This window comes from Vipera berus (genome assembly GCF_964194415.1).
Source record: "Vipera berus genome assembly, chromosome: 4".
NCBI classification, from domain to species: domain Eukaryota; kingdom Metazoa; phylum Chordata; class Lepidosauria; order Squamata; family Viperidae; genus Vipera; species Vipera berus.
The window spans coordinates 62,077,325-62,102,674 of NC_138206.1; the positions used below are offsets into that span (position 1 = coordinate 62,077,325).

The 25,350-nt window shown below is 38.6% G+C and overlaps 1 protein-coding gene across 2 annotated transcripts; it reads right to left on the minus strand.

Annotated features, from left to right (window-relative positions):
- Positions 1 to 25,350, minus strand: CYBB (cytochrome b-245 beta chain). 2 transcript variants are annotated; one of them, XR_014026246.1, is made up of 14 exons: positions 25,305 to 25,350; positions 23,198 to 23,293; positions 20,168 to 20,278; positions 17,008 to 17,092; positions 15,653 to 15,798; positions 15,253 to 15,443; positions 14,208 to 14,337; positions 13,511 to 13,603; positions 12,941 to 13,194; positions 11,847 to 12,009; positions 10,514 to 10,660; positions 4,084 to 4,208; positions 1,668 to 3,326; positions 1 to 1,539 (listed from the first exon to the last, which is right to left on the minus strand). XR_014026246.1 is itself a non-coding variant. In XM_081326337.1 (13 exons), the coding sequence occupies exons 1-13, from the start codon at positions 25,347 to 25,349 to the stop codon at positions 3,200 to 3,202; spliced, it is 1,713 nt and encodes a 570-aa protein (XP_081182463.1). In that variant the 5' UTR covers position 25,350; the 3' UTR covers positions 1 to 3,199. The 2 variants fall into 2 exon arrangements, 1 of the variants encoding a protein (XP_081182463.1); XM_081326337.1 differs by having other exon boundaries at positions 1 to 3,326.

Below are 25,350 nucleotides of genomic sequence, written 5' to 3' on the forward strand. Positions count from 1 at the left end.
AAAATTATTTTTATTTAACATTAAACATAATAAATCAGAAATCTGGGAAGCAGAAGGAAGTTAGTTGTGTGTGACTGTTTTAATAAATTGAAAATAACAAATTTTACTGAAGCAGAACTCTCAATTTAAGTAGAAAGTTTAAACAGGAAAACTTCATCTGCCATCTTTATCACATTCTCAAAGAATCCAAGATAATATTCCCATAATGCAGTACTCCCATGTTAACATATTTGGAAAAAATAGCATTTATTTTAAGAAAATACACTAAAAAGTACTAATAAACTTTTAATAATGTGAAAAGAAGAGTTTTATTTGTATTATATGCTTTATGCTGCACTTATTTACATACTTTGTAGAACTCTATATCAATAACCTTTGAATCCAGAATATACTGCTACTGAACTCTAAATAGACATGCATAAATGGCATTGGAAGGAACACACTATACCAGCATTTTATTATATTGTATGATGTTCCAAAATTGTTGACATTATAAAAATTTAAAATACTGAACACATTTCAGTCAAGTTTCGATTTAAGTTGCACTATTATTTTCCTGAGGAAACTGTTCTATTAAAATCATCAAAATTTAATTATTTCCTATTGTGCAAATCAGACCTTATTCTTGTTTTATTTATCACAATTAGGAGTAAAAGAAAATATTGCCATTCAATGAAGTATTTTCTCATCAGTTTGAACTGTTTCCTATCATATCACCCTTTTCTTTCCTTGACTCCCAACTAGGAAAAAGCACATTCATAATTCATTGACTAGTATTTTATTCATCTTTACATCAAAAATTATAAAATATGAAAAAGGATTAAGAAGAACAGAAAGAGTACATAAAATACAAGTAAATGAGTGCATAAAATACAAATAAGCAGTGCTAAAGCAGAATATGAATTCAGTTAATGGATACTAAGGAAAATAACATTTAAGAGGTTAAGAAGTACTGTATTAATAGTTTTAGTAGTGAAATACTGCTAAGAAATATATTTACTAAATGCTAAACTAGTGGCTTATTAGTATATTAAAAGTACATTTCAGCAAACCAATAGATCCCAGTAGATTTTATAACAAACTGCTAGGACAGTGATGGCAAACCTTTTAGAGACCGAATGCCCAAACTGCAACCCAAAACCCACTTATGTATCATCGGGTGCCTGGTGTGCGTGGCCCTTTGGGTGTGCGTGGCTGCAGTGGTAAAGGCAGTCTGGGTGGGACTAAAAAGTTCAATCAATCTATTCCAACTTTGCGAGAACTTTTTTTTCCCCGCGAGAAGTTGAAATTGATTGATTGATTGAACCTTTTTTTTGTACACAGCCGCAAAAAGCTTTTATAAAACCCAGCTGAAGGCCTAGGACTGGGGCAACGGCATGTGTGCCCACAGAGAGGGCTCTGCGTGCCACCTGTGTCACCTGTACCATAGGCTCGCCACCACAGTGCTAGGATTTCATAAAATTAATAACTGGAAATAAATTTGTTCAAACAGTGATCTGGGTAAGTATGCAATTAAGCACTAACCCAGGGGTAGGCAACCTCGGCTCTTTTATGACTCATGGACTTCAACTCCCAGAATTCCTGAGTCAGCTATGCTGACTCAGGAATTCTGGGAGTTGAAGTCCATGAGTCATAAAAGAGCCGAGGTTGCCTACCCCTGCACTAACCAATCAATGATAATGGTTAAAAAAACCCTCAGATCCTTCAATTGTTTTTTCTATATCCAGGCGTGTTAGTTATTTGTCTGCCAATCTTATTGCTGCTATGCAAAATTTGGCAACGTTAGCAATATTACATAATTTTAACAAGAAGAAGGCAATAAGAACATTTTCATTTTGCCCAGTTAATTATATCAGGAACAATCATCATTTACCAATTGCCCTGGTAATCAGACCAGTGTAGTAGCAAACATTAGATGGTCTTAATAAAATATTTCCTGCAAGGACAAGTTCTTTTAAACATATGAGCTAAGAAGTGTGCAGAGTAAGATAATAAATTGAGCTCTAAAATGCTCTTTAACAGGCAGCAGAAACTAGTACAACTAGATATCTTCTTGATTTCCATCTGGGATATATTATACAAACTCTAATGTGGATTGGAATATGGCTAATCTCATTCTGATATTCAGCATTTTAAACCCTTTCTCTAATAATTCTCCTAATTTGAGAATATTCCAAGAAGAACAGTTTGCATGTAAGCCATAGTGAGTCGGTTTCTGCACCATTAGTTTTAGCAGGAAAATTGAAATCGGTCTACCAGAACTAATAGAATTAGTCCTGCTGGGAAGAAATGACATTTAAGCCAAAGGTGAACATTAGTAATCCTGTCTCCACTGAGGTGTGCTATTTCTATTCTAGGAGTCACACCAGATGCATCTTTAAGTGCTTGAAGCAGTGATTGCAAAAAAAATAATTATATAGCCTCAAGAGATTTATAATGAGTGAGACATTGTAACTGAGCACCTTAGAGCAGAGGTCCCCAACCTTTTGGGCACCAGGGACCGGTTCCATGGAGAGAGGTTTTTCCGAGGACTGGAAGGTGTGTGGTTTTGTGTGCTGCCTGCATCCTCCAGATGGGGCTTTGCTTGTTTGTGCAGACCAGTTGCTGGCATGCCGCGGCCTGGTACTGGTCCAAGGACCGGGGGTTGGGGACCCCTGACTTAGAGTATTTGGGCTATAGTTTTAGTGCTGCTTGCATACACTCTCTGTCCTTTGTTTACCAGTAGCAACCTATTGAGATAGGTGATACTGAGAGACAGTGAGTGGTTCAAAATCACTCAATGAATTCTGTGGTTGAATAAGGAATTAACTCTTGATCAGATTTCGGCAGGCTGGGGGAGTCAAAAGAGTCCATAGTCTGCACATTGCCTAAATTGCAGTACATTGCTTGCCATAAACCTTAATCGGTAATCCTCAGTATATTTGGATTACAACACAAACCTAAAACAAAGCAAATCCCCTTATGGTTTAACACAATATATGAACTCAATCTCTATTTGACAATCCTAATATATCCTAAACCTTTCAAGAAGTCTTGCCATGGGATTAAAAAAGGATCAGTTTAAAACTGCATATTCTTCCTCTAGAGTACATAATATCAAATACACCTGAAACTTTTAACAAAATTCCAAAGAAATATTAATTTCTCATCAATTGCAATTAATTCAGCCGTGGCTGAATTAAATTTTGTAAATACGTCTTCAGAAATTTTCTTTGTTGAATATAAAGTGTATGCCTCTTGGGTCAGCTTCTGAATTATTGATGCACATTTTATTTAGAGTTTCAGCCAAATTTTCAGGTCCGCACAGGAAAACACCAACCCTGGAACTGAAGGTATAAAGAGAAAAACAGGAATTTAGGTTCTAAATGTGGTACATAATATAAGTAGGAATATTCAACAGGAAACTTAACTGTGTTACAAGCATTATAATATGCACAGCCTTATGTTTATCAAAATTCTCATAAGGTAAATTCACCCTTTAACACTGGTAGCAACATTCTCAGGTTGTGTCAGCTGCAAGGAACCAGAATGACACTTAAGCTGATCAGAACAGTAACTTCATTGCTACTTGCCTATTAACAAGAATCTTGCTAGATTCACTACTGAATAAGTGGATGAGCACTCCAAGGTTTTTTTTGGGGGGGGGAAATCTGCTTTATATCACTTCTTCCCCTTCAGTGATTTCAGGCTAGCCAGTCTCTTAAATCCTCCCCCCCCTTCTATAGGAGAAGCACTGGCAGAGGAGTAAAAGGAGGGATCAGCCTAAAATCGTTATGTAACCACAAACTAAGTCCAATCCCCCCTCGATTACCATTATCTTTATCTAACTATAGCCAGGTGCTGACCTTAGTTGAAAAGATTCCTGTGCATAAGCTTTTAGCAATCAATCAATCAATTAAATTGAACCTTAATGCATGGGTTTGATCTTTCACACCTGACAACTTCAACTGTAGATCCCACTATAGGTTTTGCACAAAGTCTAAAATGGCAAAAATTAACAGGAACCACCACTTACTACACCAATAAAACAAAAGTAATGATATATCGATATAATAAAATTTAATAATTGCACAAAAAACCTACTTTGGATGTTGGCCTGCAATTGTTTTGAACTCATTTTCCCAGTTTGGTCTTCCATACTGAGTTTTCTGCTTCAAGCCTGTAATCACATCTTTTTCTTCATCATGATGCATTGTAAAATGAGTCGCCTAGAAAATTAAAAGCAAGAAATGGCCTTATTAGAAGATTGTTAGGTAACTTTTTGTAACAAACTAGAAGATTGTTATGTAATATTTTGTCTTCCAGTTGCAATTCCTAGCCAGCGCAACCCACAGAGGTTGAAAACCAGTACAACTTCCATTTGAAGAAAATAAATTGGGAAATATAAGCAGAGCTACTGTGTTCAATTTAAAAGAGAGAAAGGGAGAGGTGGGTTCCGGATGATAACCTCCAAATAACCCAATAGTATCCAAAAAAGCAGAGAAAAACTAACACCAAACTAACAAATATGTACTTTATACATTGGAGGAAAAACTAAGGAAGAAGCCTCTCAATATTTCCTAAGATGGCTTGCCCTAATGTGAGTATAGTATACTGCTTCTTGAGGCTAAGAATGCACGATGTCATTTTTGATCTAATTATTGCAAACAACCCAATGTTCCTTGCTTTGCATCAAAAAATAGTATTGTCTTACTTCAGGTTGCACAAGCAGCATTTATGGGTCTTTTGGAGTATTTCATTTAATTGTTGGCAAATGACTCCCCACCACTTGGCTACTATGCATTGTGGTAGAAATGGCCACTCCCTTTTGACCATTTTGTCCTGGTCAATTCTGAAGGTACTGTCCCCTGATGGGTTTTGAACCTCTGTGTTTTTTTTCTTTTTCTTTGATGCAGTAATGAGTTGTTTTTTTAAAAAAATGTTGTTGTTGTTGTTGTTAGCTGCGAAGTCGTGTCCGACCCATCGCGACCCTATGGACAACATTCCTCCAGGCCTTCCTGTCCTCTACCATCTTCTGGAGTCCATTTAAGCTCATGCCTACTGCTTCAGTGACTCCATCCAGCCACCTCATTCTCTGTCGTCCCCTTCTTCTATTGCCCTCAATCTTTCCCAGCATTAGGCTCTTCTCCAGTGAGTCCTTCCTTCTCATTAGGTGGCCAAAGGATTTGAGTTTTAGCTTCAGGATCTGGCCTTCTAAAGATCAGTCAGGATTGATCTCCTCTAGGACTGACCGGTTTGATCGCCTTGCAGTCCAAGGGACTCGCAGGAGTCTTCTCCAGCACCATAGTTCAAAGGCCTCAATTCTTTGGCGCTCAGCCTTTCTTATGGTCCAACTTTCACTGCCATACATTGCAACTGGGAAGACCATAGCCTTGACTATACGCACTTTTGTTGACAGGGTGATGTCTCTGCTTTTTAGTGTGCTGTCTAGATTTGCCATGGCTTTCCTCCCCAGGAGCAAGCGTCTTTTAATTTCTTGGCTACAGTCCCCATCTGCAGTGATCTTGGAGCCCAGGAAAATAAAATCTGTCACTACCTCCATTTCTTCCCCATCTATTTGCCAGGAATTGAGAGGGCCAGATGCCATGATCTTGGTTTTCTTAATGTTAAGTTTCAACCCAAGTTTTGCACTCTCCTTCTTCACCCGCAACAAGAGGCTCTTTAGTTCTTCTTCACTTTCTGCCATTAGAGTGGTATCATCTGCGTATCTTAGGTTGTTGATATTTCTTCCGGCAATCTTAATTCCAACTTTTGATTCATCTAGCCCTGCCTTTCTCATGATGTGCTCTGCATATAAGTTAAATAGGCAGGGCGACAGTATACAGCCTTGCCGGACTCCTTTCCCAATTTTGAACCAATCAGTGGTTCCATGTCCAGTTCTCACTGTTGCTTCTTGACCCGCATATAGGTTTCTCAAGAGACAAATAAGATGGTCTGGTACTCCCATCTCTTTAAGAACTTGCCACAGTTTGTTATGATCCACACAATCAAAGGCTTTAGCATAGTCAATGAAGCAGAAGTAGATGTTTTTCTGGAACTCTCTAGCTTTCTCCATGATCCAGCGTATGTTGGCAATTTGATCTCTAGTTCCTCTGCCTCTTCGAAATCCTGCCTGTACTTCTGGTAGTTCTCGATCCACATACTGCTGAAGTCTAGCTTGTAGGATTTTAAGCATGACTTTGCTAGCATGAGAAATGAGTGCAATGGTGTGATAGTTTGAACATTCTTTGGCACTGCCTTTCTTTGGAATTGGAATGTAAACTGATCTTTTCCAATCCTGTGGCCACTGTTGAGTTTTCCAAATTTGCTGGCAAATTGAGTGTAGCACTTTTACTCCATTGTCTTTTAAGATTTTGAATAGCTCAGCTGGAATACTGTCACCTCCACTAGCTTTGTTGTTGCTCAGCTTTTCTAAGGCCCACTTCACTTCACATTCTAGGATGTCTGGCTTGAGGTCAGTGACCACCTCATTGTGATTATCTGGGACGTTAAGCTCATTCTTGTATAGTTCTTCTGTGTAATTTTGCCACCTCTTCTTAATCTCTTCTGCCTCTGTTAGGTCCCTGCCATTTTGGTCCTTTATCATGCCCATTTTTGCATTAAACGTTCCCTTCATCTCTCCAATTTTCTTGAAAAGATCTCTGGTCCTCCCTATTCTATTGTTTTCTTCTATTTCTTTGCACTGTTCATTTAAGAAGGCATTCTTATCTCTTCTAGCTATTCTCTGGAATTCTGCATTCAATTGGGCGTATCTTTCTTTTTCTCCCTTGCCTTTCGCTTCCCTCCTTTCCTCAGCTATTTGTGAAGCTTCCTCAGACAGCCATTTTGCTTTCTTGCATTTCTTTTTCTTTGGGATGGTTTTGGTTGCTACCTGTTGTACAATGTTGCAAACCTCTGTCCATAGTTCTTCAGGCACTCTGTCTATCAGATCTAATTCCTTAAATCTATTTGTCACCTCTACTGTATATTCGACAGGGATATGATTTAATTCATACCTGAGTGGCCTAGTGCTTTTCCCTACTTTCTTCAGTTTAAGCCTAAACTTTGCAAGGAGAAGCTCATGGTCTGAGCCACAGTCAGCTCCTGGTCTTGTTTTTACTGACTGTATAGAGCTTCTCCATCTTTGGCTGCAGAGCATATAGTCAATCTGATTTCTGTGTTGACCGTCTGGTGATGTCCATGTGTAGAGCCGTCTCTTGGGTTGTTGAAAAAGAGTGTTTGCTATGACCATCGTATTCTCTTGACAAAATTCTATCAGCCTGTGCCCTGCTTCATTTTGTACTCCAAGGCCAAACTTGCCTGTTATTCCAGTTATCTTTTGGCTTCCTACTTTAGCATTCCAATCCCCCATGATGATAAGGACATCATTTTTTGGTGTTAGTTCTATAAGGTGCTGTAGGGCTTCATAGAACCGGTCAATTTCATCCTCTTCAGCACTGGTGGTTGGGGCATAGACTTGGACTACTGTGATATTGAATGGTTTGCCTTGGATTCGAACTGAGATCATTCTGTCATTTTGAGGATTGTATCCCAGTATTGCTTTTCCTACTCTTTTATTAACTATGAAGGCTACTCCATTTCTTCTGAGGGATTCTTGCCCGCAGTAGTATACCTGATGGTCATCTGAATTAAATTCACCCATTCCTGTCCATTTTAGTTCGCTGATGCCTAAGATGTCAATGTTTAGTCTTGTCATCTCTTGTTTGACCACGTCCAGCTTTCCTTGATTCATGGATCTTACATTCCAGGTTCCTGTGGAGAAAAAATCTTTACAGCATCGGACTTTCCTTTCACCACCAGACACATCCACAGCTGAGCGTCCTTTCGGCTTTGGCCCAGTCGCTTCATTCTTTCTGGCGCTACTAGTACTAGCCCTCTGCTCTTCCCCAGTAGCATATTGGACGCCTTCCGACCTGAGGGGCTCATCTTCCAGCGTCATATCGTTTTGTCTTTTGGTACTGTCCATAGGGTTTTCATGGCAAAGATACTGGAGTGGGTTGCCATTTCCTTCTCCAGTGGATCACGTTTTGTCAGAACTCTTGGCTATGACCTGTCCGTCTTGGGTGGCCCTGCACGGCATAGCTCATAGCTTCATTGAATTATGCAAGCCCCTTCGTCACGACAAGGCAGTAATCCATGAAGGGGTTAAAAAAATAGTGACCAACAAACCCAAGACATTTTTTGTTTCTTCTGACAGGTTTACAAGTAGAGGGTTCAAATGATGGACTTTCTTCTTTTTAACTGAGTGAAATTGATAAAAGTTCCAGTAGAGCTCAAATGTCAAGAAGATTGGTAAAACTCTGATCGACCAGTGGATGTAGGAAAGTGTTGAAAATGAAGGAATGTCAATCAAGGAAGGCTCTCCCAAAAGATCTACATACATGAAATGAAACTAACCGGTGCTTATTTTCCGAGATGGATGAGAGGGATAAAAGATCAGGGCAGTCTACTAATCAAAGAAAATATTGCTAGACAGAATACCTGGCTGCCTTTGTTGCCAAATCTGAAGAGCAATTTCTTAAGCTGGTTTTATTTCTATCCAGCATGGAAGACAAGCACCTTAAAACTCCTGCACATTTACTGAACTGCAGTCATCTTCATGCGGATAATTTTCATTCTACCTTATTCTACCCCACAGTCATTTTAAAAATAACCGAAACATAATACATTTCTTTTATTTTATTTATTTTTCATATTTCTAAACCACCCATCTCCCTCAAAGTGGGGTTCTAGACTGTATAAATCACAACCACAGCTTACACTGATTTCCTTTAAAATAAAATAAAATAAAACTTTTACTTTTGGAGGAGCTCTTTACAGCCTTTGCTGCCTCTCCACCATCTTCGATTTCCTTTAAAAGAAAAACTATTCATCTTTGTTCTTCAAATGACAAGTCTTTCTCCTAATAATCTTGTAGCTAGCATGCATATAGTAAGCCAAATTTGAAGGGTTTCTTTTAAATTAGAGGGAAGAAATAGAAATTTTCCTATACTTTCAGAAAGAACTGAGTCATACTATATGTCTTTCAAAAGGCTGCTAGCCTCAGAAACAAGGAGTTGAAACAAAAATCTGTCATGCAAAGATAACATTGCACTAATCCCACTTAAAATATATCATTTCCATGGAGAAAATCTTATCTCTGTAGTCACTTAGAGTTGACAGGGACTTAATGGCATATAATCAACATACAGTATATAATTTACTTATTTCTAATTCAGATAATAGATGAAGGAACGAGTAGAAAGCCTCTCTCCTTGAATAAAAATCATATGATATCTTCTACTGAAACACCTACAAGAAAACAAGCAAGCTCAGAGAGTACCTCATTGCAAACCTGAGCTACAAATATTCTCCTTCATTGGTAACACATATACCCACACGACCAAAACACTTGTTTTTACAGATATGAGAGCTATGCAAATATTTTGAGAGAAGTGCTTCAGAATGCATAATGCTTCCAAGCTGCTCTTTCTGTTGTATACGCACAGCTCTTTCCTCCCCCCCCGCCCCAGGAAACTGTTCCTAGTTTTCCCTGCACAAGCACGACTCAACAGAATGACTGTTACTGTTATATGCATGAGAAGACAACTGGAGCAGCTTTTGAAGCAGTTTTTGAAGCAGCCATGCTTGCCTGGAAAAAGATGCTGCTAACTGCTGCATCAACCTCTCAAAAAGCAGCTTCATACACACTCCCATGCACTCCGAAGAGCCTTTTTAAAAAGATTTGCATTGCTGTAATAAATATGCTTGCTTGAATGCTTTGCATGAATGTTTGTTGATACCCACTTGCCTTTGATTCTCAACAATAACACTTCAGTCTTAGAAAAGTGTGATCGCAATTATCCATGAGAAAATGCCGATCTGTTGGTATATCTAGATCTGCCACCATCTGTCGTTGTTTACTTTTCAAATATTTGTGGTGGTGCCTCAGTGGTGGAATTCCTAATGTGACAACTAGTGAAAATGGTCAATAAGACCCTGTTGGATTCATGGGCAGTAGCAACTCTGGCAATAGCAACTCTGGATCTGGTCCCACCATCCAGATCCCACTGCATAGGGCAGTGGTGGCAAACCTTTGGCACGTGTGCCAGAGGGGGGCACTCAGATCCCTCTCTGTGGGCACGCATGCTGTCACCACAGTCCCACCTCTCCCCACAGCCCCCTCCTCACCAGCAGTCTCCCTCCTGGAGGAGAATTGCCACCGGGTGCAGCCTGCGCAGAGCAGTGCAGCCAAGGACATGGCAGCTGGGCAGCGGGGACAAGATTCAGTGCTCGCGCCCCATCACATGCAGATGATGCCATGGCGCTGCTGGGCTGCCTGGGTGATATGCTGTGGCAGGCTGTGGAGGCGGTGAGTGGCCCTGCGGGAGGGTGGGGGCAGAGTGGGTGGGGTGGGGGGACGGGGCAGTTTTTGGGCACTCGGTCTCTAAAAGGTTCACCATCACTGGCACAGGGTTTATGCAGTGATTGACTGCCTTTCCTAAAAATTCAATTGCTCTGATTCAATAGTTACCTGAGATTCATCCCAGCCAGTAAGATGGATGTTGTAGCTGAGAAAATCTGTCTGATTCTTTTCTTGCATTTGAGTCTCCACTGATTGCAAGAGATCAGCAAACCATTCAAAGGCATGGGTATCTCGGCAGAGCCAATAAAAATAGATCTGGAAGGAATAAAATTGAACATGTTCACATTATTAGATCCTCTTTAGTTAGGTGAATTTGTTCACTTTTTTCCCCTTAAACCCACATATGACAACCCTTTGGCTATAATAATGTAGATATCAACCTAGCATAAAAGTAAAAGGAACAGAAATATTTAAAATATGAGTTGATTTTTTTCATTCAGGTAACAGAAACATCAACATACAACTGGAAAAACCCAGCTGTCTTTCCCAGTTTCAACTGTCCTGATTATCATTCTTTCAAGGGATCAAAAAGCCAGTCTAATGCATTTTCCAAAGAACATTAAACTCTTACTTAAAGTGAGCTTGAATACCTGATAAGTGTCAGACATCACTCAGGCAGATGTTCAGGCTCACTAAGCCAGAATAAGTAGTCCCTGTCATCTGGGTCTTCCTGATTTTGACACCTCTGTAAGCATTGCTGCTTTTCTGTGGCTTTTACCAATAAGGATTTTGTGAGTCCATATTTTTTCACTGTTCTTATTATTACTATTTCTGACTCACTAGAAATGTCTGTGACTGGCCAATAAGAGTTACATGCAGTTCCAATTTTCATGTTATCATTTAACTTAGTTCCCTTGAGAAAGTGCCATTCCAACTTTGGAAGTTTTTTGTTATTATGCCTGGAGCAATAGGAGATGGCAAATGCCAATTGCTAACTGCATCAGCAACCAAATAGTCAGTGAAGAATGGCTAATTTTTTTCATAGCAAATTATGTTAGAAAAAGGGAGAAACACTGTTTTAAAATCATGAAAAAAATGATTACGTTAATCTGCTTTTGATATTAGCTGGGGTAAAATAAAAGAAATATGAGAACATAGCAGAAAAAAAAACAGTTATTGGGACAAGTTTATGCTATAGTGAGAGACAAGTGAGGACAATTCCTAACTTACGCAGTCTCTCTCCCTATATATATTTAAGCATCACATCATAATATAAATCTGTCTTCTTCAACTCAGCCATATTAATTGGAAATTGTAAAGTTCAGGACATCTGATAAAGATGAAGAAGGGTGGAGAACATTTGGATGTGAAGTACTAGTTTTGCACATAGACATACTCATGAATGAATTACAGCTGATTGTATATAGATCACCGTTTTTATATATGCTATCGAATGCTAGAAAACAAATGTTGAATGCTCAGGAACAGATCAGGGACATACCTTTTTGAGTCTTAGGTCCATGTCATTATTGCAGTACTTGTACCACACAGATTTGAGGATTGATGCAAAAGGGGTAACCCCGATGCCAGCTCCAACAAGCATCACAGTTTCATAACTGAACACATCTTCACTAGCAGTACCAAAGGGACCATCTACAGCTATCCTAGAATGTGAAGATAAAATTTCAGATTTTATTGTTTTATTGAATGATTATTGCTGAGTCATACTATGATAATTTACCACCAGGCTGAAGCCAACCTTATTCTATTTAGGGACTATTTCATATTTTGAAGAATTGTGTTACTTTATTTTAGGTGTGATCAGAGTCCATAATAATAAAGCAAAGATAGTACCAATAATAGGCACCTTGGGTGCAATCCCAAAACTTCTGGACACCACTTGAACACATTGGCACTGACAAAACCAGTTGTAAAAGGCAGCTTTATTTGGAACAGCTTATATCCTGCAATAAAACCTTTAAGACCATCAAGCAATGACATCTGCCTATCCCAGGCAGCTTTACTGCAACAGCTTACATCCACAATACCTTTAATTCATTGAACAAACATCTGCCTATCCCAGGTCCTTTGGAAGGACTTGATAGGTGGATAAAACTCCACCTAAACATCTGGCTGACTGTGTGACAAGCCATAATAATAATTGTAATGCACTCTTGTTTGAGTTCCCAGTGCTGATAAACTCATCTCTTTGTGTCAAGGAATATCTAATCTTTCATAGTACAATTAAGCCATTTAAGATTTTCCCCCTATTTTGATAGTGAATAGCAGGACTCACTGGAGAAGAGCCTAATGCTGGGAAAGATTGAGGGCAATAGAAGAAGGGGAAGACAGAGAATGAGGTGGCTGGATGGAGTCACTGAAGCAGTAGGCGTGAGCTTAAATGGACTCCAGAAGAAGGTAGAGGACAGGAAGGCCTGGAAGAAGGTTGTCCATGGGGTCGCGATGGATCAGACATGACTTCGCAACTAACAACAACAAACACTGAAAGGGTCCAAACTTAATTTTATGATTGACACTTTATAACATGATATTTCATAGATAGAAAATAGGATTATTATGATTATGAGTACATACTTAGGAAGTTTCCAAGCTTCTTGGAGTTGTTCTTTGTCACAGCCACATGCTTTAAACAAACCGTCTGTCCAGTCCCCTACAACACGTATGTGAATGCTGAAATAATCTTCTTCAGGGGCCGAAGTCAATGTGAAAGGATGCCATTCCAGTACAGACACATCAGGACATTTGACAAAAATGTACTGTCCAACTTCCATCTTAAAGCCTTTCTTTTTCATCTGGAGCTCATAGGTTTGGAAAGGATGTGTGACAACCTGACACAAGAAATAAAATTCTCAGAAGGCCAGAGCAACTGAAAGTTTGTCCTAAGTTAACACAAGTTTGATAAAGGAAGTAACAAAAGGTATTCCAATCTTTATTTAGAATAATGTTTTGAATGAAAAAGTTACTTCCATGATGATTAACTGTTAAATATATTAATGCTAGGAGGAGACTTCCAAATAAATATATTAAATATTTTGATGATTAATTTGGAAGTTTCTTCCCAGCATTGGGTCTCATTATCTGTAGGTATCACTGATGATAAGGTGGCAACAAAATGACTAACATTTTGAGTGGCATGACTCTTACCTTTGTAATAACCACTTTTTGCTGTGAGCGCCAAAACCTCACCAGTCTCTCACAAACATACAGAATCATAGGGCCAACGACCCATTTCCATGTCTGTCAACAGAATGAGTAAAAGGAGAATGAAGAATTGTTCAACTTTTCTTAATGTTCACACATGACACTATTCCGTGAATTCCTCTAACATGGTTCAACTGAAACCATGGTTTTCAAACCACAGTAGCTAAGTACATACCACATGCTAAACTAAAACTCAATCACTTTATGATTTAGCACAAGATGTGAATCCACTCGTTCTCTTAAATAGAAAGATGGCTGCTTTGTATGTACCAGAATGTGTCAGTTCTGCAATTGGACTTGGCTGATTGTATAGCCCTCTTGTATAGATAAGTTTGTTGTCTGCAAAAGTTTACAGTATTTGGTTAGTAGGAAACTGCAACTTTCTCAAATCTCTATTTCAGAAGTCTATTTCTGCTAAGAGAGATGTTGTCCTTCGTCTGAAACTACTCTTGAACATATGAATGAAAAGATGTTTACATCAAATATTTATAATGGTGTTCATATAAGTTATGATTGAACCCGCAACTGTTTTCTCTAACTTTCCTTTCATTCAGCAAACTCTATCATTAACATTAAAAATTCAGCAGTCTTTCCAGCTGTGTAATATTATTATTTTTAACAAGGAAGCAAGAGATCATACCATGGGAGGATTTCCAGCAAACTGTGGTTTAGGACATGAAGATATTTCCCCCCAGACTGTGTAATTTGTGGCACAATTTTCTGGTTTATGCACCTCTAAGCTCTCAGCGGTCTGCCTACGAACGATTCTTCTGCAAATAACACCAAGCATTTGTAGAAACAATATTGATGCATTGTAAAAACATCCACAGCAATTAAAGCATGACCGGAATATTTTCCACTAATTCTGAAAACAACATAATAATGAAATATATATGTATTGATATATATATTTTCCATGATAGGCACTCATCATATTTCATTCATACCAAGCTATGGTGTAATCATGGTATGTTAAACACACCACACATTGTGGTTTATACATCACACTAAATCAGAATGAACAAACATTGTGTCATAGTACAATGTGTGAAGTAACAGTATGTTTTATTGCTTATTAAGTAATTTTAATTTATATACCTATATTTTAGCTACACATATGGGCAATGTAATTTAAACAGTTGCATGTTTCAAACAACAACCACCGATCCAATTACATATATCTTCAAGTTCAGTGTTAAAAAGCAAAACGTTATGAAAGAAGCCCATTCATATTAGTTGTTTCAGGAGCTCACATTTGGTTATTTTGAATTATGACTCCATCAGCCCCAGACTGCATGACCAGTTGGGAGTTATAGTCTAAAGCAGGTGCCCCCAACCTTTGGGCACCAGGGACCAGTTCTGTGGAGAAAGTTTTTTCTGCAGACTGGAGGGCACGTGGTTTCATGTGCTACCTGCAGACTGGAGGGCACGTGGTTTCATGTGCTACCTGCATCCTGCAGATGGGACTTTGCTTGTTTGCGAAGCCCGATTTCTGGCACGCAGTGGATCGGTGCTGGTCCACAGACTGGGGTTTGGGACTCCTGGTCTAAAGCTATCAGGTTAAAAATAATTCTATTACAGACTATAGTCATTTATTATTCTGATAGATCATCCTAAGATAGCCCCTTTGATACCGTCTCTAGGCAGTTCTTGAATGTAATACCTGAATAAGTGCAGAAACTTACCCGAATCCATGGATGACAAGACCAGCAAAAAAAAACACAAAGAGATGGTGAGTAAACCAGAATACTTCGAAGTATGATCTGCGAATGGTTTTGGTGGATGATGTGATAATTAGTATTAGACACAGTGTAATGATAACGCCACTGAGGCCAGCCAAAGTTGTAAATGCCACATAGAGGCCACCGATAGGGTTCTGGAAAGGAAAAAGCAGGTTGATATAAACACATCAAGCACATCTATTCTGACAGAGTTGCATAACTTCTCTTGCTCCAAAGCTGAGAAACAATATCCCCAAGAAAAAGCTTTCTGTTAGGGGTAGTGATGATTATAGGGAAAAATAAAATCTATCTGTATGCATGCCTGAGAAACAATAATCCTCTGGTTTTTTTCCCATCTCCTTACCGAAATTTTTTCTCTGGCAAAATTCAGATAACTTTCGCCTGACTGATCACCCAGATCAGACAATGCAGCCTTAATGCTTCCATTTCCTTCAGTGCGTGCATCCACCAATCTTTCAACATTAAATAAATGTGCAATTGTATGGATTGCTGGCAAAAAATAGAAAATAAATAAAAAATGGGATAGAAAAATATATTAACACATTAAAGAGATAAATCACTTTTCAAATTCTTTTTTTCATATGAGAAGGTGCCTTTTTTGCTAACTATTTTGAAAACTGAAACATCCTATAAAACAAAAACTAATCTATAAGACACATACTTTACAGATTCAGCTCATTTTGTTTCTACTCTTACAATAAGTTGCATACGTAGTTATTTTAATTGCATTATTTTTCTCCTGTTGTAATGAGGTGATTTTTTTAAAAATTAAACTGTGAATGGTTTTGTGCAAAATTTGAAAAAGCAGACATTAAATGTTTGGAAATAAATATAAAATAATAGCCCAAGAACTTTGACAGCAAGGCAGAATAAGTGCATTTAATGATGAAGGAATTTGACAGGTCATGAAAAAGATATCTTTCTAGAACATGTTCACAATAACAAAAAACTTCTAAAGCCCCAATAAATTTGTATCAAGATTAATTATGTTCCTCTTCTTTCTACTTTCTTTTAAACCAAAAAGTTCACAGTTATTTATTTTTAATATTTTGTATAAGAATTGATGACCTGAGGCATCTAAAATTAAATATAATATACAGAATAAACTTCTCTTTCATTCATCCTCTACAGGTTTGGTAGTTGCTCAGCATTATAATCTGGGTTTATATACTGTACTAAACCATGGCTTACTTAATCATAATTTGTTGACTATGATTGGATTTGTACAGCAGAGAAAGTTAAAAACAGTGGTGGGATTCAGCCAGTTTGCACCACTTTGGCAGAACCAGTAGCTAATTTTTTGTTGCCCAGGCCCAGAACGGACTTCCAGAAGCAGCATCCACACAGAAAACTGGTTGTTCACATATTTGAATCCCACCACTGGTTAAAAACCATGGTTTATAAAACACAGTAGCTAAGTTCATTCTATATCCAACTGTATTATGGTTTAGCAAATGGCCTAGCACTGATGATGTTGCCTACTGTGGTGATGAAACATCTGCAAGAAAACAACTAAGCTCAGAGAGCACTAAGGACCCCACAACCCAATCCTGAGTTACAAATATTCTCTTCTTTCAGTTTAATAAATGTTTTGTCTTCTTTACTTCTCATGCCTTTCCAGAAACGTGTTCTTTTAGTATGAGTTTTGTTCATTAAATTGATGAGACTTTGAATAAAATAGAACTTTGGAACACCCACCAGTATGTAGTGCAATCATCCAGGCCACCAGTTTGTGAAATGTGAGATTTCTGTCCAACTGTCTTCTGACACGCACTGAGCAACACTAGATTCAGAAGAAAAAGTGAAATACGACAATACAATCTGTCTCTCCTGGTTCTCTCTTTTGAGCTTGAAGTGCTATCTACCCATTCTTGGCTGCTACTGAAAACGATGTCTCATAATGTTTGCTGATTCCCCTGCCAGTCACTACCCTGCCTCCACTGAATCTGTTTCAGGCCTGATCAAATGAGGAGGCCTTGGCTGCGAAAGTGCCTTCGGTTATAAGTAACTTGACCGTTTTCCTCTTCTAGCTTTAAGTTATCATCATTTCCATATCTCCTTTTGTATTCATCTGGATGGACAATGGAAGTGCTAAAACAATATATGTTACAATTATGGAGTAGTTAAGGAGCATTAAATTGAAGTTCAATCTGGACTAAATGTATGTGCTGTTAGTGGATGTTTTAGACATCTGGGTATATTGTTTTCAATTCATTCTGGAAAAGTTGTATTCCCTCTGAATCCATTATTTTTATTAGGGACACAAGGGATCCTATGGCAAAAAGTGATTTCTTGCAGTTTACATTAGTGAATAAATGTTAAACGGGTATCATGTATTATGACATTTTTCTGCCTTTGCGGAGCCAGGGTGGGCGTGGCTTGTGTGTGACGCATCTGGCCTGTGGGCCGCCAGTTTGACATCTCTGCACTACTGTGTCAGCTATGACCTTTACTGTAGCTCTGATATAGCAGTTCATATCCCAGTAACTTCATATTTAGACATATTTACAATGTGTTTTATATGAAGCAGCCTTGAAATTCAGTAAGCACAGAATACTGCATCAAGACTACTGGCATTATAAAGATATTCTACCAATTTTATTCAATGTTCTTACTTTATTTCTAATCATAGGTAAGATGCTAGTAATAACTGACCAGGATTTTCATCATTTGGGACCACAGTATCCAAGAATACCTCTTTCTTTTTTAAAAAAATAACTATCATATTTTAAGACTGAAAGGTAAAGACTAAACGTAAAGACTCAGTGGGTGCGCCTGCCCTTTGGAACCAGCTGCCAGTGGAGCTGAGGACTGCCCCCGACCTCCGTTCATTCCGCCGGGACCTGAAGACCTGGTTCTTCGAGCTCTCTGGCCCAGGCTGAGAATTTTAATTTTAGTTTTAATCTTAATTTTAACTGGGGTTTTATTTATGCAGGGACGAATATAATTTTTTAAATCTGTTTTTAACTTTTGTATCTCTGTTTTTTAATCACCCTGTAAACTGCCCTGAGTCCTTCGGGAAAGGGCGGTATATAAATGTAATAAAATAAATAAATAAAATAAATAAATAATAAGAACTAATAATAAGAAAAAGATAAGAAAAAAGAGTAAAGAAACAGAAAGAGAGAGAACAAAAGTGTAACAAAATAAAAATAATCAGAAATATAAAAAATAGAGAATGACTTCTGACTTCTTTTACAACAGATATAAATGAAACTTACATTAATCTCAGCCACTACCATCAACTTTACTAATCATTCTTCCATTGTAGGTATTATTGAGTCTTTCCACCATTGGGCATATAAAAGACTCACCACCATTATCATACATAACAATAGAGTAAAACACTCTTTTCAATTGTTTGTCCATCAATCCAACAGAAATGTCTTTAGTCTTGATTGTATGTTGATCTTCATTAATCTCCTCTCCAGTCTCATCTTCTTGCCAATCTAAAAAATCTGCCAAAACTTGAACAGCCTTTCTTCTAACATTGTCCTGGAATTTCTGGAATGGCTCTAAATCTCAAATAAATTCTTTTTCTCTAAGCTCCAGCAGAGCTTAATTATCCATTCCTCTTTCCAACTCTATATCCCCAGTTTCCTATTTATTCTATAAGACGGGGGTCCCCAAACTGTGGGCTACAGCCCACTACCAGGCTGTGGCCTCTTGGCCACCAGGCCGTGTGAATGGCTGGCCAGTGTGCACACTCCCCCCCCTAGCACTGCCCTGAGTGTTGCACGGGCACTAGCCCCACCCACAGCATCACACACACACACACACACACTCGCACCGCCCCCATTTACATCACGTGCGTACATGTGGCCCCATGCCTTCCCCTTCCTTTCCCTCCGAGCCGCCAACCTAGAAAGGTTGGGGACCTCTGCTCTAAGATGTCCATTCTGTCATTAGTTTATTTCTCCAGAGATTTGTTTTGTAACTTCAGCATTTGTTTTACAAAATTATCTATCTTATCCAGTTTTTTTCAATATTTTTTCAAAAGCTTAAATATGGCATCCAATTTGAAATTCACTGAGACAGTGTAGATCCTAATTTGTGAAACATTAATTTAATTACATTAGAAGATTGGCATATCTTGTTTCACTTTACTTTCCTTCTCCAATGGCTACCCCATAGAAGCTATTCTGACATTCAATTGAGCTCTTTGTATGTTATTGGTTTAGGATAATTTTAAATTAGGACCAGTTTGTACTTTCTGCTTATCCCTAGTTTGGTTTTTGTGCCTCCTTGCAGCATTCCCTGACCTGGGCATTCTTCAGATATATTGACTTCAGTTTCGAGAATTCACCAGACAGCGTTATCCTTCTGAGAATTTTGGAAATTGAGGTCCACACTCCTATAGATGCCCAGTTTGGAGAATACTGATTTTCCCTTGCAATCAATGAGATATGAGGAAATAATACTTTTAAAAGTTGAAAACACAAATCAGAAATAGCTTTTTAAGTCTGATCATATTGCTCGTATTTAAGACTGGAAGTAGTCATGAATTGTTCAGAAAATCATGATTAAAAGAAACCATAGCTTAGTGTGGTTTAGCTTTATATCTAACCAGGTCACAATAGTTGATTTGCCACACTGATTAAGAAAATCCTGGTTTAATATGTTGTCTGACCCGATCAGTAACTGGGTGGGCACAAGAGTCTTTTTCAATGAGTCTGCTCTGAATAGTCTCATGTTTTAGCTGTGCAAAGAAGTCAGAACATCATCTTCAGAGAAACTTCATTCACTACCACAACATTTGCATTAATAGTAGGTAATATACAAAATTAAAAGAATAGAAGACAACCCTCATTTGCTTTGGATGAATATTTTTCCCCCATTAATAATAGCAAATACTTACTGCGCTTGAGCCTCTGAGAAAGGAAAGCAGATTTCTACAGACAGGAAGCAGAATTAATAGGCAGTTGAAATTCAGACATGCTGCAGGTGCCCGGGCCAATGCCAAATAAGGCTAAAATCAGACAATGGGATCACAATTAGTCAAGCAATATCATTTAAGGATGCATTGAAATAGAACTAAAAGCCCTTATGGACTGGGTTCCCTGCAGAAAAGGGAGAATGAACATTAAAACTGTATAGGGACTGTGGGTGTTATTGGAGCTATTCTCAGCAGACCTGGCCAATACGATTAATAGAAAGGGATACTGGGAATTGTATTTTAGCAACATCTGAAAAGTCACGGGCTTCTGGGGTGCCATTTACAAAAACCTATTGCAATATATATGAATGTGAGGAAAAATAGGATTACGTCTGAATCAAACACCAATTGCAAATTAATGTACACCAGAAACCTTGCATTGTTGGCCTAACATAGACTAACTCAGTGCTTTTTTTGTAAAAGAAAATGGTGCCGGAACTCACACATCATACAACCCGCATTGCCTATCCTACAAGGTTCCATCCAAAAAGGTGCCGGAACTCCGTTCTGAGCATTCTATGACAAAAAAACCCCTGGACTAACTGATGCTAACTGAAGGTCACAATATGGTTCTGAGAGACAGAGTGACATTTAAATTCAAAGCTTCTATGGAGGCAAGAGCTTATTCTGTGATCCTATGGATGACCATCTCACCCAGAAGAAAGGTTATCAGAAGATGAAGCATAGGGGAAAAGGTCACGGTAGCATTGCTTAAATACAATTAGGGAAGAAAAGTATTTTAAGAGGAACATGGGGAGTGTCTCCTGAGACTCTAACTACTATTGCATACTGCCCCTGTGACTGTTCATTGGTTTTGTTGTTTTCTGTGGCACTCTCTTGACAGTTACATCTGTTTTGTGGCTCCCACCCTTCTTATCCAGTAACTTTCTCTTCCCTCCACTCTTAAAAATATTTCTGCTCAATTCAAAAATTATTGATTTGTGGTAATTTGAGACCCTTTTGTTTGCTGTTAGACTCGGGGGGGGGGAAGCGAGAAATAACTAAATGTTTTTTCTGCAGCATGGATGTCCAACCTGGCTGGGGATTTCTGGTAGTTGAAGTCTACAAGTCTTAAAGTTGCCGCAGTTGGATACCCAGCTATACAGGCTGCATTGCTCTATATCTACACAGGCAGACAATATTAAACCAGATGAATTTGTAATGTACTGTTGTTACTATTTCCCTTTGTGTCTTGCTCAAACTCTGCTTCCTATTTCTGCATAAAGCAAGAAGTATCAGGTTCTTGATGGGGCAATACTGTTAAGCAACACCCAAGAATATTTCCCGGAAGACCACCCTCCCCTTGTGGTAGTGGCCGGTGCCAGATTCATCCCACCAGAGCTGGGTGTGTGTGTGTAGGAACGAAGAAGAAACAATGAGTCCTGATGCATCATGCATTGTTTCTTCTGCTTTGTAATAGATGTAACAGAGAATAATGAAGCAGAACTTCCAGTAACTTCATTTTGGTGGTGGTTTAGGTTTATTATCCTACAATGATTATTTTTAAACAAGGAGGAGTCCTATATTTGGTTTGCTTGACAATTGATTCAGATATGAAGTGGAATGACAAAATAAAAAGGGGAAATGGGTGGAACAGAGACTTCTAAGATTGCTTAACAGACAGCTGCATTTTATAACAGTCAAGCTGAAACAAAGTTGCAAAATTGCAGAGAAAAAGAGATTGTCTTTTTATCACAGAGGAAGATGGCTGGGCGATAATACTCTATATATTGTATTTAGATTTTCTCTCTCAGCATAACATCATGCTGTATTATTTCTTCCTGATGTATTTTCAGTAAAGAACCTTCAGATTTTGGTCTATTAAAATTAACAGCAGAGGAAGCGATCATCAGAATCTCTGGCAAAAAGTTAAATCTAACTTTCAGTGCTTCTGATCAGGATCACTGGGGTGGGCTGGGTTTAACTTTGCTCTCTCAAGTAGTTTGTCTCCTGCTAAAAGAAGCAATGAAAACGTATTTTGTCTATGCCAGCATTAATGGAAAGAGAGTTTTAACCTCAGGTCTTTTCCCAAAGCAAAGAGAAACATTGAGGGTTCAACTGGACCTTTGCAAGCTGCACAGAAAATGGCTGCAATCACAGGTGGGATCTCAATCAATCCAATTGTCATATGGAGAACAGAAAGAAAGGCGACGTACTGTCAAATTTGGGGGGGGGGGAAATGAGACATTACTGGTAACCTATAAATTATGAGAGAGGAGACCAGTGTTTCTCAACCATAGTAACTTTAAGATATGTGAATTTGAAGTCCCAGAATTCCCCAGCCTTTTAGCAACTTTAAGATTTGTGCTTGAAGCTGCCTGAGGAAGTCTGGGATTTCCAGATGACACATCCTGAAGTTGGTAACCACTGAAGTTGATTGACTATGAACAGAGAGCAGACATTGTTAGGAGTGAATACAGCCAAAGGAACTTTAGATCTCATCAATACAGAATAAACTGAGACACCCATTTATCACAGAGGAGAGAACCAGAAGACTAAGCCTGAAGCACTATTACATATAGATTCAGGGAGAACTCAGATAAACTTCCTGGAGCTATCTTTATCTGCATCTTAAAATTAATACAGTTAATTGGGAACATAGAATTTAGTGGAATTAATGCATGGCTACTTTGGTTAACTATCTGGGAGTTCCCTGAGAAGCTGCTGGCATTGACAACCTAGTGCCATACAGACTTTAGACATAACACCACTAAAGAAAAACTGAGGAGGGAGACTTGCATTCAATGTGGTTGTTTGCCTGCCTTCTCTTGTGGATTTGCAGAAGCTATCATTACTGTTTTCCAGAGCTGTTTGCCTTGAAAAGTTAGAACTGGCCATTTAAGTCAGAGATGCACATTTTGAGCTGCAATCAGCAGTAACATCCAACAAACATTAGAACAGTGATGAAGTTCACTGAAACATGGGAAAAACAGCATGTGGTATAGGACTTACCCCAAGAAGTTCTCTTGTATAGTAGTAAGGCTCCCCTTGAGCATATACTAAGTAGTAATACCAAAAGAGGAAAACATTTAAACCCAGCCATACCAGCTGAAAGAAGAAAAACATGACGTAAAATTATTTTCAGAACTTCCATTATAACTGCAAGATCTAGTGATCAGAATAGGTTCTGGAAACTCCAGTCCAGATTTTGGTAAAAGTAATAAAGTCAATGAAGGGACGCGGTGGCTCAGTGGGTTAGGACGCTGAGCTTGTCGATCGGAAGGTCGGCAGTTTGGCGGGTCGAATCCCGAGTGCCGCGTAGCAGAGTGAGCGCCTGTTACTCGTCCCAGCTTCTGCCAACCTAGCAGTTCGAAAGCACGTAAAAATGCAAGTAGAAAAATAGGGACCACTACGGTGGGAAGGTAACAGCATTCCGTGCGCCTTTGGCGTCTAGTCATGCTGGCCACATGACCACGGAGACGTCCTTGGACAAGCGCTGGCTCTTCGGCTTTGAAACGGAGATGAGCACCGGCCCCTAGAGTCGGAAACGACTAGCACGCATGTGCGGGGGAACCTTTACCTTTACTTTTACCTTAATAAAGTCAAAAGATTATGCACCCCAATTTGAACTAATTCTACTTTTAACAACTCCATTTAACAGTGAGTCCAAATAGGTACAGACCATTATATTGCATTATATTCCATGCCGGCTGGGCTTCTTTCCCCAAGTCCAAAGTGTGCACTTTTCAATAGTATCTTAATATTATGATGGTCTTTAGGTAAATGATGACACTTAGAACTGCGTTGCTGTTTTTAAATTTCAAATCACATCCTCAACCTAACAGAGCAATAAAAGAGCACGGTCTACTGTTAGTACCACAGTGTTGCTGCTTAACATTCTGGCCCACAGGTCTGCAACCCGCGGCTCCGGAGCCGCATGCGGCTCTTTCAGCCATCTCCTGCGGCTCCCGGTCCTCTGCCATGTGCAGTCCAAAAAAAAAAGTGGGACTAAAAAAGTTCAACCAATCAACTCAAATATGCAGGGTAGGTGCATATATCGCCTGGGCTCCACTCTTCAGTCAAACCCTGTTCTGCGCATGCGTGCATGTACGCACATGCGCACACATTTTTTGCGGCTCCCAGTTTTTCCTTTTGTGAGCGAACCGGTTCCGAGTGGCTCTTTCACTGTTTCAGGTTGCTGACTGGCCCTTTTTCCATGTCACTAGCAGAGACAAGATGGTGACTATTCCCTGATTTTCCCAAAGACTGATCCCACCAATGTTAAATGCGGACGAGGTTTCTCAAAATTAAGTGGAACATCTTAAAATCTTATCCTTGGTGGTAGAGGATTTTTTTTTAACAATGATTGTCAATGTCATTAACTCTGTTTGCTTACTGATCAAGCACGTTAATTATATTTTAGTATGCTTCAAAAGTTGCACAGAAAGCTAATCTACATTTTGGAATCTCCCTGGAAATCTGAGCTTCTTTTTTTATATATACGACTACTTTAGTAACATAAGTAATGACTTAGTTCTGAAGGAAATATCTTCAAAAATATACATAATTAGAAATTCTAGGAATTGGGTAAAAATTCAGTAAGCCATGTTCTCATGGTCCAGCCTAGTTTTACACTAATCCTAAAGAACTTTGGTCATATCATACTGGTATCCAAAAAAAGCATTCAAAGTTAGCTAGTGGAGAAAAAAAGACACAATTAAAGGCATAAATAAATTGATATAAAACAAAAAATAAAGCAATACGAAATATTATAATCCAAGAAATATATATTTTAAATAGACAGACCATCTACTCACATAACGATTTATAATAATTTATAAAAGGTACTAATTTCTTTTGCACACCCTGAAATTGCTACCACCCTTTAACTAAACTTGTGGGTGTTTTTTTAAAAAAAAACAGTTCATATTTCATTAAGAGTTCTCTATAATTAATTGTTTTTTAAAGCTATAACACACTTCTTGCTTAAAATACTGCATATATACAATGCATTCAAAACAGGAAGACATTTTTGTTTAGATTTTAGATGCTTTTATGAAATTAAATGGATTTTAGCTCTGAGAAAACTAGTCTTAAAGTGCACAATGAATGTACTTACAATGACAAATATGGAGAGTCCCTCATTCTCTACCCAGTTGCCCATG